This window comes from Microtus ochrogaster, chromosome 18 (assembly GCF_000317375.1).
Source record: "Microtus ochrogaster isolate Prairie Vole_2 chromosome 18, MicOch1.0, whole genome shotgun sequence".
Taxonomy (NCBI): Eukaryota; Metazoa; Chordata; class Mammalia; order Rodentia; family Cricetidae; genus Microtus; species Microtus ochrogaster.
In genome coordinates this window covers 54,518,294-54,532,300 of record NC_022020.1, presented here as the reverse complement: position 1 = coordinate 54,532,300, position 14,007 = coordinate 54,518,294, and the positions used below count along the sequence as shown (strand labels likewise).

At 41.1% G+C, this 14,007-nt stretch overlaps 1 protein-coding gene across 7 annotated transcripts in view; it reads right to left on the bottom strand.

The window, feature by feature from the left end:
• Window positions 1-14,007, bottom strand: part of Tcf4 (transcription factor 4) — a 338,712-nt gene that overhangs the window by 322,803 nt on the left and 1,902 nt on the right. For 6 of the 7 annotated variants that reach the window (XM_026783458.1, XM_026783457.1, XM_026783461.1 and 3 more), the window contains exons 2-3: window positions 13,140-13,230; window positions 11,323-11,395 (exon numbers count right to left, since the gene is read on the bottom strand). In XM_026783458.1, the coding sequence (XP_026639259.1) occupies window positions 11,323-11,395; window positions 13,140-13,211 (145 nt within the window). In that variant the 5' untranslated portion in view covers window positions 13,212-13,230. Of the gene's footprint in view, window positions 1-11,322; window positions 11,396-13,139; window positions 13,231-13,676; window positions 13,694-14,007 lie in introns of those variants that run through there. The other variant, XM_026783459.1, reaches the window with a different exon arrangement.

Here is a 14,007-nt window from a genome sequence, read left to right as displayed (position 1 = left end):
CACACACACACACACACACACACAGGCAAGCACGCACGCACACACACGCAGATTCTAAAATTTAGATTTCCACTGGAAATGTGCACTGAACTCTACTTGAAAGCCATCTTTTGCAGAAGTCTGTATCTCTTCATTGAAAAGCATGTTCCTGACGAATCCCAGCTGAGCTTTCTCTAACCACTTAAAGGCAGGAGTTGACTCTGGTCAAGCCCTGTGGCACATGAGCATCCCCAAGGTAACAGGGTCATTTGAAGCTGGCCTCTCAGGAAAATAAAAAGTAAAAATTTACAAGATGAATGAATGAGTGACAAAGTAAATGAGCACATGGAAGTTTATCATTCTTAATAATTCTATCGATGTCCCAACAACAGATTCACAAGCCCAAATAAAAAAAAAAAATACGCCCTTATGGTATCCCAAACTTTTTAACATTGTTTCACCAACCAAGACTTGACCCGATTCTACCAAAACCTTCAGGGTTAAAGAGTTCTTTTAACACTACAAGAATACATCTAATGCAAAAGAGAAAATAGTTCTACATAGGCTAAAAAAAATACAGAATAATAAAAATTTAATGAAATCAAAGGAAAATTACATGTCAGAAGAAGATTAACCTAAAAGCTAAAAGTTACTAGCTGATAGATGTCAGAAGAATAACCTAAAAGCTAAAAGTTACTAGCTGATAGCTGGTAAGGTGACTCACTGGGTAAAGGGGCTTGTAGGCAAACTTGACGAGCTGAGTTCGATCCCTGGGACACGCATGATTTAAGGAGAGAAGTATATTCCTCAAGTTGCCCTCTGATCTTTACACATATGATTTGGTACCACATCCACACATACCAATACACAGGCTAACTAATTAATTAATAATTTAAAGTGTAAGAAGAATTGCAGATCAGAGATCAGAAAAGCATTCAATGCCTGATAGCATCAGTTAGTGGATGATGATGCTCAACATGACAAAGAACTAAAACCAATAGTGTCTGGGCTGACTATATGGCTCAGAGAGTATGCACAAGGTCCTGAGCATCTGCCACTGTCTCAAGTGCAGGGATTAAAGGTGGGAACCACCACACATAGCTATCAACTATCAACTTGCTTTTTTAAAATGTATATATGTATGTATGTATGTATTCATTTATTTATTTTTATTTTGTTTACTTTGGAGAGGGGGAATTGAGACAGAGTTTCTCTGTATAACAGCCTTGGCTGTCCTGGAACTAGCTCTTGTAGGCCAGGCTAGCCTTGAACTCAAAGAGATCCACCTCTCTCTGCCTCCCGAGCACTGGGATTAAAGGCGTGCGCCACCATGGCCCAGCTAACTTCTTCATACAACTTAGGGCCATCTGTGCAGGCAGGGTACCACTCAAGCAAGCTGGACCCTCCCACATCAATCATTAACCAAGAAAATCTCCCACAGGCTTGACTACAGGCCAATCTTATGGTGACATTTTCTCAATTGAGGTCTGTCTTCCCAGGAGATCTTAGCATGTTTAAAACTGACCAAATACAAACGCGCTCAGTATGTGAAGGTTTTGCTCCCTAACCTGAGTGACCTGAATTTCATCCCCAGAGTCCACAAAAAACTGGAACCAACTCTACAAAGTCACTCTCTGACCTCCACTCACACACCCGTGAACACATCACGAGTACACACAAAACAAATAAATAAATTTTAAAAGAAAAACAAGTTACTATGAGATTAACATTATGGGGTGCAAAGTATTTCCAGTATAAAGCCCTTATTATTTTATAAAGGGAAGAAAAGATAATAAAAAAAAATACGTAAGATCTCAACAGAATTTCTTAGGTCTACCTAGAAACATCTTTGGAAGGTTTTATTTTCTTTGTACTCTGTAGATTACCTCAGGGTTCATTAATAAGTTCTCCCTTAACCAATCTCAGCCAACACTCGAGTCTGCAGCCACTGCTAACTGGAGGCACTGAGTGCGGTCATAGAGGGACATTTTCATCTCTGACCTCTGGGACAAGGAAAGGTGCACACATGCACATACGCGTATTTTCCCTGCTTGTGACACAACCATAACGCACGCCATTCAGAGAAGAATCCAGCTCCTTCACAGTGTTTTCACAAGCGTTATGTAAATTGGGGCTGAAATGATATTATCCTCGAGACAGGTTTGGCAATGTACTCATGAGTTACTACACGGCAATAAATATATCCGTGAATTACTACATGGCAATCATCACTATTACATTTTCCTGCTAGCTCTGACCCAGATGCTATGTGGCCCTGGTGATGATGGTGGCAATGATAATAAAAAAAAAAGATGATGAACTTTTGCCATCTTAAAACGTTCTAAATCTGTAGCTTTTCTTTCTGAGCAGGTGTAATGCCTCCCGAATTATGCTGGCGGGGCTCATGTTGCTTTTTGTAATTTAAGAGACAGGCTTTAAAGTTCTATCATGTTAGAAATACGAAACAGCTTCTTAGGAACAAACAGGGAAAAAAACTGCCAGATTTTCAGAATTTAGTTTAATGAATAATTTTCTCCAAAGGAGCTATCATTTGGGATCAAGAAAAAAAATCCACTTTGAATATCATAGGAAGAGTATGAAACTAATTCACAACAAAAATTTTGAAAAATCAAAAAACTTCGATTTCCACACCCAATGTTATCCATTAAGAACTCATGCTATTGAAGGCACTGGCTTTTAATCTGTTACACCCCTCGAGAAATTTAACGTTGGGGGGGGGAAACACAATAAAAATATTGACATTTAAAGTTTGAAGATCATCCCAAGTCATGTGTGCCTAGACGATAGTAGAATAGTAGAGCCTTACTGCAGAGCAAGGACCATCCATACTTTCTTCCCTCTGCTCCTGGTTCACTATCCTCTGGATAAAAATGTAGCCCCTAAACACACCCCTCTTTCAGGATCAAAATCAATGTATTCATGAAACTTTTAACAGCAAGAGCATCTGGTAAGAAATAAACTTTCAAAAACTAAAAATAAAAAAAAAGAAATACATTTCTATTTATATAAACTATGGCATGCCCAGGTGTAGAGGCGCCAGACTTGAAGACGTAAAAGCAGACAGATCATAAGTTCAAGACCAGCCTGGGCTACACAGCAAAACCTTGTTGATAAATAAATCAGACAAACGAATTTTTTAAAGCTGATGCATGACTATGTCTTCTGAAAGATGTAAGCTGACTTCATATGCATTTTCTGTGTTTTGTTTTTTTTTTATTGTTGGGCTCCATGAATCGTTTGGATACATATTTCTCCCACAAAGCTTTCCATGTCCTTACAGCTGCCAAGGATGGTGGTGAACTTAACATACACTAAAGAAGTCATCAGGTGGGCCACCTGTCAGCATTAAAATAGGTGGCTGAAAAGCATGCCAGGTAAACAGAAGCAGCATCTTCTTGCCATTCCCAACATACTAAACCCAAGGCGTGCAGCTGCAGCGGCTCTACCGCCATCTCAGGATGGGACAGAAATAAATACACCTTTCTAACCATGCATTATCAAACTTTACTCAACTTAAGGGGCTACAGAAGCCATTCCAGACAGAGCACGACAATTTGCATGTTTTTCAAGCCTTGCTGTTCAGTATTCTAGCAAATATGAAAACTAGGCTGGGCAGAGCTATCAATCCCACATTCGCCGTAGATGCTCCAGCCTTTCCTCATTTGGCCATTCTTTAAGGACTTTGTAGTTAAGCCCCGGTTTGGGAAATTTGAGATTAAGAACCTTCCATTTGGAGGTCTTGCAGTTTGGCTAAGTACCCCAAAAGGGAATGTTTAAATTAATGGAAGATTAAAGCAAGGAAGAACATTCTATAAGGTATTCCATAATGGAGCTCTGTCACCACCTTCTCTCTTTTATTGAGAAAATTGTCTGTTCCCAAGGGGCTGAAAGTTTATACGCCAACCATCAGACCAGTTTAACTATTCAAAGTTAAAAATGTCAGGGAAAAAAAAGCTCGTAATGGAAATGCTGACATGCCATGAAGTAAGCACAGGCAGGTGCCCTGCCACCAGGGTCATAATTCAATCAAGCTGCACTCTGACGTCATCTGCCACAGAAAAAAAAGCCAAATGGTTTATGAACAGCACCAGAACCCTCAAGATTAAATTACAGCCCTGATATTTAATCATGGGTCTTACTATGTTATTTTTAATAACACAATACATTTTAACAGTTATTCGTCAACTGCCTGAGCCAAATTAGACCCTGCGATGACAAGCAAGCCCGATTATGATGTCCTATCTAGCACCATCTCAGTTTTATTATTTTCTTCAGAAATGGTATTATATACCTTTTTTTTTTTGCATTGGAAAAATATATAGTTGATAACAACTGAGCGGGCCAAACCTTAATGAATAGCAGCACCGCCACTGTGACTGGAGGGTTGGGACATGTATATTTATACCCCGTGTTAGCCACAACCAACTATATGATTCGGGGAAGAGATATTTAGCTCTCCAAAAATCTTGAGGCTTCCTCATAAAATAGAGCATCTCTAAATCCTCCTATAAACTTAATTTCCCATAAATCATTTACTTGCTAAACAAATACGGTGTGACTTTTCTTTAGGGTTCTCCAAGGATCAGAATATAAAGCTTCCAGTGTGAAAAGGGCTTGAATTTTACAACTCACCTAGGATGACTGATCAAAGGGGCGCCCTACCCCATAAGAATGTATAAGCCAAAGTTTCCAGAGGCAGCGTCGACATCAGCAAATGAAACAGGTTCTTTACAAAGTAATGCATAAATACTGCCACACATGTGAAGGGTTGTTTGCAAAACAAATCAATACAGGCACATCCAACAATGGATTGCAGCTAATAAACTACATATAGTAATTACCACCAATGGCAGTCTGGAAAGTCATTCATTACATGTTAATTGTCACACAAAAGTACAAAAGCAGCCATCTGAACAATTGAGTGGCTGCACCTTTAAAAAAAAAAAAAAAACTTTCTTACGGGCCTAAAATCCATCCACAGGAACCGATTTTAAACACACCTGGGTATTTGATATGCTGATTAACTGGCCCTTTATTTGGTTTTGAAATGAAAATAAATACAACAACCTCTTCAGTGGTTTTGCCATTTCTGGGGGTCTAATATAAATAAATGCATGTATTTGTACACTTCCATTTCTTATAACAAAGTACTAGCACATCTTCCTGAAATCCCAAACTGTCACTCATCTAATGTTTCTCTTAAGCATAAAGAGCTATGATCAATAGCATCTACCCAGACACGGAGTCTAAATGGGGCATGCGTGGAAGAGAATAACTCCCATGCAAGTTTAGAAATTTGGGGGCCAACTTTGAAATTTTTAAATCAGTGTAATTAAGAAACCTGTAACAAAAATAACCTTTCACACAAGCCTAGGATACACTCTCCCTTCTCTAATACTTAGCCTGATCTAATTAGCTTGGAAGAACACCTGGTCATAAAAGAAGCTCATAAAATACAAAACTAAGCAAGGGGGGATTTTTCTTCTACAACCTGGCCCTTATTTGATGCTGTGTCTCTACAAGAATCTGATTTAACCAGTACACATACAGATTCTAAAGGCTTAACCAAGAGCATTTTGGTTCAAGACCTGTAAACTGAGAAACATTTCAAAACACACCAGGTTCCTTACAAGGCAACTTGAGATCTGCTCTCTTGGATTATGGGAACCGATCTAAATAACATTCTAACCCTCACCCTTAGAGATCACAAGCCGGAGGGCATCAGGGCTCAACTCCATGCCCTGCCCAAGGTTGCAAACTCCCAGTATAAAATGGAGTTCACCATTAGAAGTAAATGTTTTATCTGTAAAGCTTACAAAATTACTCTGTTTATCATAGCAGATGAAAGCAAAAAAAAGGAATAATTTTAGGCTCCAAACAAAACTGTTTATATGACAGTCTCTACTGCTCCATGATTCTGAGCATTTAAGACAGATTCAAGCAATTAACAGCATAAACTTTCATTACATAGTTCTATTATATATGTTTATGTGACTTCGCTGTTCATCTGTTATTTAAGTGATTCCCTCATTACAATAGTAGGGAAAGGATAATTTGCTGATGCTGTCAAAAATGCTGAGCATTTCAGTCTCAATACTTCTTGGATCGCCATGCTTGTTTAATGCATTTTATTTACTTAAGTCAGTGTCAAATAGAGTACCCATTCTTCCCTCTGAATTTAGGAAACTAACACTTTAAGCACATGTGTGGTAATAGACATATCAAAACTTCCAAACTGCTTATCTTAGTGATGCAGATGAACTCAGGATTACAGAACTTACTTGGATTCCATTCCAAAGACTTAACAATGAACTGCAAGCTTTTTTATATTTAAATATAAGAAGGCATTATTTGTTCAAATATTAATAGGCCACACTGGGTTGCTGCAATTTCAGGTCTTATTATTTACACAAAAATAATGGAAAATGCCTTTACTGGGCCTACATAGCTGCTGATTTCCCATAGAAAGAAAGCACAACTTTTAAAATTTCTGATATATTTCCTCCGTAAAGATAAAGTGCTAATGCGAGAACAATACACTAAAACTCACATGGAAATCCATCATAACTTAAAATGGTAACTCAATCTGGACACTGAGGCAGGAAAAATAGTAGGTAAGGTTTGTAGCTCTACCTTAACTATGTTGTTTTTTAAATGCTTTCCATTCTAAAGATCATACATAGTATCCCATGCCACGCCTCAATATTATATTTCATAGCCATATAATCTTGAAAAATACGAACTGTCTGGTTCTTGATGCCTTTGTGTGGGCTCGTGTGGGCTGGTGTGCATGTGTGCCCATTAAGGTGTGCATATATGTGCGAAGGTTGCAAAGATTTGGGTCTAGGCAGGCCTGCATGTAAACCTAATTTCACCACTAGCTGCCTTGAGAACGGGTCATTTAAAAACTCTGTGCCTTGGTTCCCTCACCTATGAGTTGGGTGTGGGAATGTTTGCATCTACTTGAGCTCTTGGGAGGACTGAAACTAGGATACACACACAGCAGAGAGGATGGCCCCTGGCACAGAAGCAGCCCTCACTCGGACTCCCACGGATTCTGCCCAGTGCTCCAAAAGAAGGAGCACAGGGGACACCAGACAGGAGAGAACAATCGATAATCTAAAACAGTTCCACACCTAAGCCAAGTGCTCAGAGGGCATGTGAGCAAACGACAGAACTTCCAGGGCACACAGCACACCAATCCTGAACCCCCATTATGTCTGACAAAGGAGCGAAAACCAGTGGTGAAGCCAATGCTCTCTCCCATAAAGGGTCTGCAGGACCACAGACAGCAAATCAACGCTGACTGTCGATACTAACAAAGGACAGGGAGGACGCCCCTCACTCGGGCTCCTGAGTTCCGCAGCTGTGGACTAGAGGCTCCAGGTCCTGTGTTTCTCCGAGGCTGGCCCTCAGAATACTGGGGCTTTGATATAACAAGCCTGATGGTACTAGACTTATTCAAACTCTAATAAAAGTTCTCAGTCTGTGTAAAAACTTTTACAACCACCATGGACTGGACCAGACTAAGATGTATAGAACACACATACAGACATACACATACACACACACACACACACACACACACACACACACACACACAGAGGAAGGAAAATAGGGAGCATCTCCTCCACACACACCTTCAAGAAAAACCAATTTCCTTTCCACAACCATCAAAAAAATTCACACTGACACAGGAAGAAATGAACACAGGATGCTGGCAACTTGAATTCTTTTTTTTTTCCCCCTCTATCATACAAACGTGCACAACGAGGTTGATTTTCCCCCCCTCGATGACTTGATCAACTGACATATTACTTTGGTGTCATGGGGACACAGGTAAGCTAACTTACACGAAAGCCAAGGACTGTTTTCCCCTTTCCAAAACTGGCTTAGGAGAGAGAGGTGATGTGCTTTGACATCCCTCTTAGCTGTTTTAACACCATTTATTTGGCAATCTTTACCAACTGCTGAACACCTAAGAGCTAAGCAACTATGGAGGGGAAAGACCCTACACTTTTAAACTGAAGGAGCCAGCTGCAAGATGGTCCACAGACCCACCGTTCACATGTGCAAACAGAAGCCAAGAAGGCTGACCTCACAAGTTCTTCAGTACATTATCATTTTAGTAGGTCAACTTTAAGATGACTTTTATTTAAATGATGCCAAACTCTAGTATGTTTATCTTTTGTTCCCGGAAACCTCAAACATAATCAAATAAACTACACAGTTCTTATGTCAGAAAATTAAGCCTCTACTCACCCTAACACAGAGCTTCTTTCTTTGGGTGCCCCCACCATGTTTTTTGGTTTTTGGTTTTTTGTTTTTTTTTTTTCTTTAACGGGAACAATTTTCCAAGCATGCAGGCCTGTGGCTGCTTTTAGTTCATTTTAAGATCAATACTATAAGAGCTATCAGGTTGCTCTGTATGCATTACCCTCTAGGCTGGAGCTACTCCTTAAACACAATCCCAGAGCCACCAGTTAAGGTCATGGAAGCTCTGGTCCATCCTGGCTGAACAGTTTTTACTGCATTCTGGGAACACCTGCAAACATCAAACAAAAACTGCTGGTCCTTTCCCGGGTTGACAAAAGCCTTTCATGTGAAAACTGCTCCCTGGGAATGTCAGGCTGCAGCTCAGGTTACATTCTACTCGGCCCAGCAGCCTCCCCATGGCTTAAGGTGGGAGGAAAAGCCATGTTTGTGGAATGGGAGATTAAAGGGAAGCCAGCCACACTCTTTTCGTCCTCACACTGAATATCACGTATGAAGGAGTCAACAGCTGTTGGGAACCTGAAGAATGAAATATCACCTGACCTCACTGAAGAAAACAAAACAAAACAAAACAAAACAAAACAAACAGCACTGATTTCTAAAACTGGGATTCTTTATTTATGGTCCAGATCTCTTTTCCCTGAATCCAAGTTTCAAAGTCATACCTGAGTCCACTCAGGACAATGACTACGAACTTGAGGTTACTTTAGAAAATAATTCCTCTATCCAAAGTTTTCTCGCTCATTCTTCCAGATAAAAGGGCAAAGTGCAGTCTTCATAATTATTTTTTTAATCATGTTTTAAAAGAGACACGTGTCTCTTGTTGTGTGGAAATACAAACCTTGTCCTTAACAAGCAGCCATGTGTTCTGACGTGCCTTAATAGAGAGCCAAGCTCTGGAGCCTCTGTCTTCCAGCCCCCCAGCCCCCTGCTAGCAAGGAACGCCTGCATTTTCAATCAGGCAGGCAGGATAAAAGAACCCTACACTTTCTATCCTTACAAGGTAAACATCTGGTCCTGAAAACCACACCACTAGTGCCAGGTAGCTTTAAAGTTCAACACCTTGAAGATAATCTCTGAATATTCATAAGAAATATCCTAATCGTTCAGCAGGGATGAGGTCTCCCTTCTGGGATTATGTATACATAAACAGCCCCCCCACACACACACACATACACCCCACACACACACACACACACAAACACACCATTGTCTGAAAAGCTAAAGTCTTGATATATGATCACTTACCAAGATGAATTAGTACATACTCGACTCATCCATCCTATACTGTCTACAAACACGTCAGCACTTCAGCACGGCCTTTAACTGAGCAGCAACACAGAACACGAGCTGAAGGTAAAACAACTGTCTTTTCAAAGTTAACATTTTTCCTACTTGTAATACATCTTGATATATTAAATCATATCTAAAGTAATCCATTAACTTATTCCAAATGTGTCCAGCTTTCCCACAGTGTAAACAGAATTTTACACTAACTTTAGGAGTAGTCAGTCTCTGGGCATGCCCGACATCGACTTTAGTTAGATTTCAACTGTACACACATTTCTTAGGTAGAACATGGAGAAAATGACTACCAGACATAAAGTTAGTATTTTGATGGTGTCTCCAGGAAACACTAGCTGGACTACAGCAGCCATTTGCCTTCATCGTCACTTCAAGCATTCATAGTACTATTTTCTGTCTTGAGAGCTAGGTAGAGAAGACTGTGCAGAAATCTCTAAGATGGAACACTGATACCATTCTGTTAAAAATGGAACCAGTCACGGGATTCACACGGTAAAGCAAACATACTGTCACGAGCACTTTTCATCAAAGACCCTAAAAAGGCCAAAGTCAAACCACAGGAGGCATCACATACTTGGTAAAGCATATTAAACAGAAAAAAAAAAAATCCCCTAAACTTATAGGACCCAGGAGAGGTAACTTACTTAAAAACCAGCAAGCTTTAAGAGACATTAATTTTATAAAAATACATAAATCATACAAATCAGGTCAACAAGATTTCTTGGGTTGCTACTGCACCAGATGAAAAGACAGAAAAATTATATCCACAGCTGACAGACAAGCACACTAGCATCTCACAGCTAGAGATGTCAACATTTACCAGCCTGACTTAAGAGTAGTGCGGACTGGGGGACTGTTCTTTACCATGGCCAGAACTCGAAAATCCTGCTGCTACTTAACAGGCATCAGTGGATTTAAACCCTGGACCTAAAGGATATCAGGCAACAATGTGCTGACTCCTTGTTTAAAACTGGTTGAAAAAAAAAAAAAAAAAACACTGTACAGAAATCTCACATTTTCAGCTCCCACTTTTAATAAGAGACACTCACAGTCCTATACTAAAAATTCCTCCTCAGATGCCAGATAATCACTGTGCACACAGACTCCTTTGTGAATACCGCGGCCTTTTTGTGGGAGCATCATCCAAAGAATTCTCATGTATAAAATGCTAAGACTCTTTAAATCTGCAATATTAAATTCATTGCATAAGTCAATGATAAGGGAGGGAAAACCAAACAGCTCAAGCATCCAGAAGGTATTTTAACAATAAATGAATTTCTTCTTCGCCTCTCAGACCAGCAAGAGGCTATTCACAGACCTGTCTGAAAAATTAAATGCCCCTTTCTTTGAAATGGTTAATTGTATACAGAACCTAATAACTGCTATTATTTCCCCTTTTATGAAAGCTGGATTCCCCCCTCTATTTTAAATAGGCAACATAGATCTGTCCCCATGTTATTAACATTAGTCTATGTTCACATGTTTAATTACAACCGTATCTTTAAAAAATCACTTTTAAATTAAGTGATGGAATCCCGAAATGGCTTTATTGATGGAGAGACAGGTCTCACTTTAACTGCGAAAAGGCAACATTCTGTAAAAGTTTGCTGCTCATAGAAAATGAGATAACCGCAGCATCAGAGGCTAAAACTCAGAACACGTCAACAGGGCCAAAAAAACACACAAAGAGTAAATAAACAAGTAAGGACATTGAACTTCACACCGAGGAAAGAATTCACATACTTGAGCCAGTAAAATGTCCACTCGCCAAAGAAGTTGGTCCATTTTTCCCACTGCTTACAGGAGGCGAAAACATCTAAAGGAAACAAAGAGATAGCACAGTTGAAAAGAAGACATCCGAGGCTTCAGAGTCCATCAAAGATCTCTCACAGTCTTGATAAATAACTTGGAGTTTAATGCTAAGGCTTTATTTAGTAAAACAGATCGCCATTGCCACCCAACTTAAAACTAAACCAGGCACCTCATTCCAACCTCCTCCCCCTCATTACCACAGTTCTGTCTCTCTCCTTGGGTGACTTAGATTGCTAGACAGTCCTTCTACATTGGGAACACAGTCCCCTTGGCATTATCAAGACATAGACTGGGGGACAGCAGCCTCTCTAGAAAACACTAGTTTGACAAAGGAGAAAAAAACGTTGTTTGTTTTATACTGAAAACCTTGGACATAAATGTGGCGATGTCCATTTCCATCCTGTACAGAACTTGTCTGTCATACGTGAACCCAAATAAAAATAAAAATGCCACCTGCAATAGATTCTCACTTCAGCTCAAACATGAGAGCAATGTAGGCAAGTCTCGTTTCCCCTCTCTCTCTCTCTCTCTCTCTCTCTCTCTCTCTCTCTCTCTCTCTCTCTCAGTCTCACTCTCTTTCACTCCCTCTCTCTCCAGCATTTATTTCAGCCCTAATTGGTTCCCCTCTTTTCCTCCTCTCTGGTGCATTTTACACACCTTCCCTGAGTCAGAGCCTGCAAAAAGCAAAAGATCGAATGGAGAAAGTGCGACAAGCAGAAAAGGGGCTGCAAGGCTGCCTAAGGGCTATGCTTCCTGGCAAAACTTGCGAGAGCCATTTCTCCACAGGGTCTACCAGAGGAGCAGCAGTGGCAGCCAGCAGCAGCAGCAGCAGCAGCAGCGGCGGCAGCAGCAGCAGCAGCAGCAGCGGCAGCAGCAGGAGCAGGAGAGGGCCCCACTTAGAAGGTGGTTTGGCTTTTATTTGTGTGTTTTGTGGATTCTTTTGCTTTTGCCTTACAAATGCATCTTACACCAAACTCATCTGGCATGAGAACTGAATTCAATGCCCCTGGCCCTGTGGAACTCCTGGGAAAAGAGGGGATGGAGAAGGACCTAAGGGGTGCAATCGTAAAACTCCACAAGTGTGTACCTTCCTCTTAGTGCTGACTCCAAGACTGTAATTTACTAAAATAGTCCAAGACACTCTAAAGAATGTAGTCACAATTTATGCATAGGAGTTTTCAGAGTTCCCCCCTTCCCCTCCCCGCAAAAAAGGAGGCAACCAGGTGGAAGTCAGGAGGACCACGGGTCCTTCCAACACACCACAGCACCATCAGCCTCAACTTCACAGCAACTGACTCTTCTAGGCTCCCATTCCCATTTCTAAAGGAAATAAATAAAGAAATAGAATGTGGGGTAGGGCACAAAGTTAGCAGTTCACTCTGTGTTCAGACGGGGCCAAGTTTGCCATGGACTTTACAGTTTTAGGGGGCTTCTGCTTTTCCTTTCTGCTTATTTGGAGATTCCATTATTTGGAGAAATTGGTAGGTAAAGAAATCAAGGCAAGTCATTAGACGCTTTAAAAAAAAAAAAAAAAAAAAAAAAAAGCTCGGGTCTTCCACATCCCAAAATTAGTCTTAAAAAAAAAAGCTTCTTAAATGGAAAGGACCCCCATATTTTCCAAGGGTTCAGCCACTTAAAAATTACCCCAGTCTTTCACATTACTATGGGTTTCTAGCAGAAGTGTTGGGGGAGGGTTGTTTTTTTTTTTTTTTCCACAGCTGTTGTTAGTTTCCACCGTTCTTTCTTACCGCACTGAAATCCAGTAAATCACTCAGCTCTTTGTCCGTCCCTAAGGCAGCCATTCGCTGTTGGTGATGCATTTTAGCAAATCACACAAACCTAGAAACATGGAAATAACCGCAATCAGAAAATCCAGTCCCAATCCTTGAAGAAAACACAATCGGATTTTTGGAGACTGGGGGTTGGAGGGGTGGGGAGATATAGGAGCGGATGGGATTAAGGTAGAAAGGAGTGAGGAATGGGAGACTTGTTGGGTTTTGTTTTGATTTTTTTTTTTGTGGTATGGGGCGCTATCGCAAAAAAAAAAAATAGCGATATTGTATTTCCAAAGAGACGATCAAACTAGTAAAATCCACTATAAAACCAAATCCTGGAAAGAAGGGGGGTAAGCCGCTCTTCAGCGCATCAATTTATGCAACAGGAGGTAGAGCGAGAAATGAATGGATCACAGAGAAAAGAGAAACTACTGCACGAACCGGTCTCAACTTTCCCCCCACCCTCCACCCCACCCCCTCACACGCACACACTCACTCGCACACACTCACAGCTCTCCCCCCTGCCCTGCAAAGTAGCTCGAAAGAAATTAAAGACCAGCGGTCCCAGGAGTGCAGACCCGTCCACAGGGGGTGGGGTGGCCAAGGAGGGGGAGCCGAGCGGAGGCTCCGGTCCTCTAATTGTCCCGCACCCCTAATTTGTGAAAGAAAGGGTTGTTTTTAAAAAGAAGAAGAAGAAGGAAAAAAAAATTGAAGTCAGGCCCATTGGCAAAGTGCGCTGTGCCCGGGAGCCCGCCGGGCCCGGAGGGGGCGGGGGCCGGGGGAGGGGACGCCGTCGCTCCTGAGCTCCCGAACCCCGGCAGGGACTGCAGGGACCATGGGG